The 7,461-nt window shown below is 42.3% G+C and overlaps 1 protein-coding gene across 1 annotated transcript in view; it reads left to right on the top strand.

The window, feature by feature from the left end:
• Nucleotides 1-236: 236 nt before the first annotated feature.
• fam161a (FAM161 centrosomal protein A) overlaps nt 237-7,461 on the top strand; it is a 40,827-nt gene continuing 33,602 nt past the window's right edge. The window contains exon 1 of the mRNA XM_060898307.1: nt 237-368. Coding sequence (XP_060754290.1) covers nt 237-368 — 132 coding nt within the window. The remainder of the gene's footprint in view (nt 369-7,461) is intronic.

The raw sequence follows: 7,461 nt of genomic DNA, 5'->3' as shown, positions 1-7,461 counted from the left end.
TCTCCTTGTTGGCTCGATTCCAAACGCCTTGCTGCGGTCCCTCAGGTGTCTTACTGAGGGCTCTGAGTGCGCTGTCACGCGCCTGATCTAGCGCACTTCAGTAGGGAGTGGAGCTGGGATTGGGATTGGGCCGCTGGTTTCCCTACACCACGCCGTTGCTATAGAGACCTGAGAGGAGGAATCCCTGACTGGGAGGAAGCGGGGTCGGTCTGATTTGGTGTGAGAATTAATGAACAATGTCCAGCTCTCATCGCGCTAACGCGCTCGTTACATCCTGTTTGAAAACCCCGGTGGATCCGCACACCAGAGTCCCGCTGGCTTCATACGAGAGAGCGCGTGCTACCCCGTTAATAACGGATGGAGAGCAGGTGGGTTCACTGAGCCACTTCCGGTTTAGCTTGCGCCCGGATTTGGTTACTTCCTTTCACCTTTATGTAATGACTACTGATGAAGTCAACATGCACGTGTTTAACATGATTCATTAAAGGTACAATAGTCGATTTTGTAAAAGTTCTTATTTGTAAAACATAACAACAACACATCTCAAAAAAGTTGGGGACAAGGCCATGTTTCCCACTGTGAGACATCCCCTTTTCTCTTTACAACAGTCTGTAAACGTCTGGGGACTGAGGAGACAAGTTGCTCAAGTTTAGGGATAGGAATGTTAACCCATTCTTGTCTAATGTAGGATTCTAGTTGCTCAACTGTCTTAGGTCTTTTTTGTCGTATCTTCCGTTTTATGATGCGCCAAATGTTTTCTATGGGTGAAAGATCTGGACTGCAGGCTGGCCAGTTCAGTACCCGGACCCTTCTTCTACGCAGCCATGATGCTGTAATTGATGCAGTATGTGGTTTGGCATTGTCATGTTGGAAAATGCAAGGTCTTCCCTGAAAGAGACGTCGTCTGGATGGGAGCATATGTTGCTCTAGAACCTGGATCTACCTTTCAGCATTGATGGTGTCTTTCCAGATGTGTAAGCTGCCCATGCCACACGCACTAATGCAACCCCATACCATCAGAGATGCAGGCTTCTGAACTGAGCGCTGATAACAACTCGGGTCGTCCTTCTCCTCTTTAGTCCGAATGACACGGCGTCCCTGATTTCCATAAAGAACTTCAAATTTTGATTCGTCTGACCACAGAACAGTTTTCCACTTTGCCACAGTCCATTTTAAATGAGCCTCGGCCCAGAGAAGACGTCTGTGCTTCTGGATCATGTTTAGATACGGCTTCTTCTTTGAACTATAGAGTTTTAGCTGGCAACGGCGGATGGCACGGTGAATTGTGTTCACAGATAATGTTCTCTGGAAATATTCCTGAGCCCATTTTGTGATTTCCAATACAGAAGCGTGCCTGTATGTGATGCAGTGCCGTCTAAGGGCCCGAAGATCATGGGCACCCAGTATGGTTTTCCGGCCTTGACCCTTACGCACAGAGATTCTTCCAGATTCTCTGAATCTTTTGATGATATTATGCACTGTAGATGATGATATGTTCAAACTCTTTGCAATTTTACACTGTCGAACTCCTTTCTGATATTGCTCCACTATTTGTTGGCGCAGAATTAGGGGGATTGGTGATCCTCTTCCCATCTTTACTTCTGAGAGCCGCTGCCACTCCAAGATGCTCTTTTTATACCCAGTCATGTTAATGACCTATTGCCAATTGACCTAATGAGTTGCAATTTGGTCCTCCAGCTGTTCCTTTTTTGTACCTTTTAACTTTTCTAGCCTCTTATTGCCCCTGTCCCAACTTTTTTGAGATGTGTTGCTGTCATGAAATTTCAAATGAGCCAATATTTGGCATGAAATTTCAAAATGTCTCACTTTCGACATTTGATATGTTGTCTATGTTCTATCGTGAATACAATATCAGTTTTTGAGGTTTGTAAATTATTGTATTCCATTTTTATTTACAATTTGTACTTTGTCCCAACTTTTTTGGAATCGGGGTTGTAAAATGAGCAAACAACCTTCTGGTTTGGTTTTAAATTTTCCGCAAAATTATTAGAATAGATAGTCTTTATATTTCACCCCCTCCCTATTCATGACATGGTACAGTCTTGTGTAGGCGAAGCCAAAGTGTAACACCATGTTAGGTTTGTTGCTTTCCAATCCAGCACTAACGTTAGCTGCGCACGGTACAGGCAGAATTAATGGTGAACCATCAGTAGGTTGACACCATCATGAAGAAGTCAGGTTACTCGAAACGTAAAGGGGGGGGGGTCAACCGGCACATATTCTGAGCCTTTCCGTCAGAATACGTGAGAGCCAGGGAGCTACCTTGACAACCGGAAAGGCGTGGATCCATCCCTGGAAAGTTTCGTCATGTTGAAAATTGCCGTGGGTCAAGCGCCACATGAATTCATCCATCACAACCATGAAGGCATCCCTGAGCATCTTTGAGGCGTCCGTGAGGCTTGCATGGGCTACCATAGCATTCCGTCACAACCACTGAGCTCAAAATGTTCACGGAACAACATTCTGCAGAAAGTGAAATGTTTTCCCAGGGGGCGTGGCTTATTTCGTCTTGCCGAGGTTATGCCATACTGCAGCTGTGAAAACCGTACACACTGCCAACATTTCTGTAAGGCCGTACATCGCTATATGTCGCTGCCATCATTGGTTTTACCGGCGTCTTCCGTTGCAGCTACCGTGGCTTCATTGGCATATTTACTCCACCCAGATTTATGTGAAAGATCAAATCATCTCAAAAACCTGCCTGGTATGGCCACAGTAGCCCCAACTATGGTTCTCACGGATCAACCGGCTATGTGAGACCTTAGCAAGACAAAGACAACCATGTATTTGATGATATGGTGAAGCTTTCTGTAAGGAGATGCTTATTTAGCATTTATGAAAGGAGTCTCCAGTGTCAGCGCTTTGTAAGCAGATGTGGAAGGACAGCAGATGTGTGAGGATTTTGGAGTTTATCTGTAACAAGATGCATTTTATATATAAACTGTATCGTGATAAAGTGTGTGTCAGAAACATGCGAGTATCGCAGTGAAATATTTAAATAATATTGGCTGGCGTTGAGTGGTATATCAGATATATTCCATTCAGCTAGCATGATCTTGAACGAGTCAAAGACGACAGGATGTACTTCCTGCTCTCTCACCAAGAAAGCACAGCAGAGGATGTTCTTCCTATGGCAGTTGAAGAAGTTTGATCTGCCAAAGACAATGACGGTGCACTTTTACACCGCCATCATCGAGCCCATCCTCACCTCCTCCATCACCGTCTGGTACGCTGCTGCCACTGCCAGGGACGAGGGCAGACTGCAGCGCATCATTCGCTCTGCTGAGAGGACAATCGAGTGCAACTTTCCATCTCTTCAGGACCTGTACGAGTCCAGGACCCTGAGGAGAGCAGAAAGGATTGTGTCCGATCCCGAACACACCAGACACAAACTTTTCGAACCACTCCCCTCTGGTAGGAGGCTGCGGTCCATTAGGACCAAAACCTCACGCCATAAGGCCAGCTTTTTCCTCACTGTAGCTGCATCATCAATAAGGCCCAAGACCCCACGGACTCTAAACTCTAAATTCACACTTCCAATCTGTAACATTAATGCACTTCATCTCTGAACTGCGATTTTGCACGTTTCAAGGTCATGTCATTGATGCATCTTCATTCTCTGATCCTTTACTGCACATTCCAGCTCACGCTGTACAGCTTGGTTATTGATTTAACCCATTACACATATTCTCTTCCTCTCACACATTCTTATCATGTCTCTTCTCCATCGTCATCGTGTGACTTAGACTACGTTCAGACTGCACCCTGAAACGACCCATATCCGATTTTTTTGCCCATATGCGACCTGTATCCGATTTGTTATTGACAATCTGAACGACACAGATCCGATTTTTTCACATGCGACCCAGGCACCTTGGATATGTGGTCCTAATTCCGATGCATATCCGTTATTTTCACATGCGACTGCAGTCTGACCGGACAGGTCGCATTCATGCGATCTACACGTCATCAACAAGAGACAAACGTCACTATTCTGCGTTGGCTAATCCCGCCTCTTTGGTGGAAAACAACAACATTTGTACAGTTTTCAGAATTTAACCCTTCGATGCAAAACATGGGTCAAAAGTGACCCGGCTGAGTTTTTATCTTCTATCTCTTTGCAATAAATTAATTCCATCATTCAGTATTCAAGGTATTCCTCAATTAACTTGTTTTTGATCATCATACATCCTTATTTTATTTGTTCCTTTCTTACTTTTTGAATAAAAACCCTTTTTGTATCACTACCCTTCTAATGCACAACATGGGTCAAAAACGACCTGCATTCATTTTCCAGGTTATTTCATGTACGGCTGAGTGTTTCTATGATATACTTTTGAAATAAATTCATTTTGTCATTTACTTTTCCAAATATGCAGTAAATATCTTGTTTTTGTTTAGCACAAATCATCATTTTTATTTTTCCTTTCTTAAGTTATGAACAAGCACAGCTTTTGTAATTCTACATCAAGTTTACACACATGGGTCAGAACCGACCCGCATGCGTTTACTCCAGCGTTTGGTGGGAACTGTGAATTGTGCTTGTGTCAGACATTTCACAGCTCAGCACAGCGCCCTTTGCCCATCTAATACATGGAAGTAATGTTTTTCAATTGTTCTAACATTACCTTAGAAAAAAATTGATTGTTTAGGTTCCCTTGAGAGTGAGTCGATTACTTGTCAGAAAGTTAGCTACCGAGCTGTTGACATATTCTACTTTAGTTAGCTAATTTTATTGTAGTTGGCTTGGCTAACTACATAGTTAATAAATAAATAACTGGCCCCATTCACTGCTAAAGTAATTACTTGAAACAAATTATTATTATAGTATTAAGACATTTAATTTTAAATCACACTTGGATGACCCATGTGTAGTAATATAAAAAGTATTTTTGTTCATAAAGTAGGAAAGAAAAAATTAAATTAATGATTTGTGGTAATTAAAAACAAGATATTTAAAGAATACTTGGAATATTCAATCATAAAATAAATTGATTTCAAAAGATAGAGCAAAGAAAAACTCCGTCAGCATGAAATAACCTGGAAAATGAATGCGGGTCATTTCTGACCCATGTTGTGCATTAGAACGGGTGTGCATATGTTTTGCATCAAAGGGTTAAATAGACTTTTATAGAATTGATCAAGCTAATGGTGGGTTTGGTAGGGACCTGGATGCTAAACCATCCTGTATTACAAGATTATAAGATTGTTCAGGAAATTTCCAGTAATTTGACACCTTCGGTCTCATTAGTCTGCTGCCCACATTAATCAGATTATTGTGTGAGTTCCGCCGCCGCCACAAAAACCACATCGCCAGGTCTCGCCTCATCTCTATGCTTTACTTGCAAACTTGAAGAGTGCGCTTTTTTTTGTTTACGTATTACGTAGATGTGCTTATTACGTGTCAATTTGCGCATGCGGGACACTTTTGGGTCGTTTTCCGTTCATATTGGAGATCGCATACAAGTCTCATATAATCGGTAATGTGAACGGCCTAACAAAAAAATCTGATTTCACAACAAATCGGATACGGGTCGTTTCAGGTTGCAGTCTGAACGTAGTGCTATTTTTGCACATTCCGGATATACTGTACAGCTTGGACTCCAACGGCTCATGCGCATACCCCTTAAATTTGTCCACTTTTCAAATTTGTATATTTCAGATTCTTCTTATTTTTTATTCTATGTATATAGCTACTTTTATCTTTGCTAAATTCTTCTATTATAACTGTTCAAGCACCAATCACCAAAGCAAATTCCTTGCATGTGAGAACATACTTGGCAATAAATTTGATTCTGATTCTAATTCTGTGTAAAAAAAAAATTCCTTGCAGCACCACCCGGCCTGAATCTATTGACAACGATGAAGGAGTTGCTGATGAAATGTGTCTGTTTCAGCTAAATTCAACCAGACTTCTTTGATATCAATGCAAGAAGAATTAAAAATCTGGATTTCTATTTTCAGGGACATTCTTACCAAATCCATCTTTCTCAGTTCATCTCTGTTATGTTCAGCCCTCTTTCAAGGAAGACGATGTTGCGAGCTGTAAGTATTAATCAACAAAATGAAGCAGTCTTCTTCTTCTGGCTGCTCCCGTTAGAGATCTCCACAGTGGATCTGTTCCGCATATTTGATTTGGCATAGGTTTTACACCAGATGCCCTTCTTGACACAACCCTCCCCAAACTATCCAGGCTTGGGACCAGCACCAAGTATTGCTGGGTTTCAGTCACGTGACTTTTCTTAGCGGTTTTACCGGAAGTGAAATAGCTGGTGGTCTAGTAAACCAAAACAGCTGCCATAGTGCAAATAACGAGCGATAACTTATCAGAGTACGCTCGTAATCTAGAAGCCACTGCTGGCTTCCCAACATCTCGAACTATCTGGTGTTGCAGACGTCCTTCTACACCGCAAAACACATGAAAGCGTAGAAGAGTATGGAGGCTTACAACTTTTTTGTACGTGGCTGGGTAAGGCCCTCGTCACACTTATTCAGAATTACCAGGAATCAAGCAGAACCAGCCGGAATGAAAAATTTTTCAAAATTTGTGACACATTCGGGCAGGAATTTCAAACTGACCAACATTCTTACAGCTTTGTAAGAATGCCGTTCGAATACTTAGAATGCGCTTTGAACCCGCCTCGAATCGTTCTTGCACATTCTGGGTGTATTAGCTTTCGAATGCAGTTCAAATGTAGTTGGAACACAGTAGGAATACCTAGAATGCTGTTAGAATGCTGTAAGAATATTAAGAATGCACTTCGAATGCCGTACGAGTGCGGTTTAATTGCTGCCCGAATACCACCCGAAGTCGGGTTGGAAGGTGCCTCGAATGCTGTACGAATTCACCTCAAATGCAGTCAGAACGCTCCCGGAATAGCTGCCGAATACGTTTCAAACGTCTAAGAATTCAAAGAGAATGCAGCTCGAATACTGAGAATGTACTTCGAATATCCCGGAATATACGAAGAATTTTCATTCCGACGGCATTCCGGCTCATTTGAGGCACATTCGGGACATTCTGGCAGGATTTGAAGTGGCTTGCCATTTCGATTTTTCCCTCTAACGCGATCAGAATGTTTCGAATGCTGTTGGAATGCCGTAAGAATATTTAGAATGCAGTCAGAATGCAGTTAGAATACACTTCGAATGCCGTTCGATATTTCTCCTCTTCGAATGCACCTCGAATATTTTGAGCATGAGCAAAACATTTGGGCCGGCCACAAGAATGGGCCCGAATGTTTGGAATGCACTCAGAATGCAGTCAGAATTTTTAGAATGCACTTTGAATATCCCAGAATATACGAAGAATTTTCATTCCGATGGCATTCCGGCTCATTCCGCCTCTAGTGTGACTACCCTATAAAGGACCTCGGTATCAAGTCACTGCCCAATGAATCCTGTATTGTTTTTGCCCGTGTATGTTTTTTTTAAGCTTTT

The sequence above is a fragment of the Neoarius graeffei genome, chromosome 18, assembly GCF_027579695.1.
Source record: "Neoarius graeffei isolate fNeoGra1 chromosome 18, fNeoGra1.pri, whole genome shotgun sequence".
Classification (NCBI taxonomy): domain Eukaryota; kingdom Metazoa; phylum Chordata; class Actinopteri; order Siluriformes; family Ariidae; genus Neoarius; species Neoarius graeffei.
Note: the sequence above shows the minus strand (reverse complement) of the source record. Positions and strands in the feature narration are given on the sequence as shown.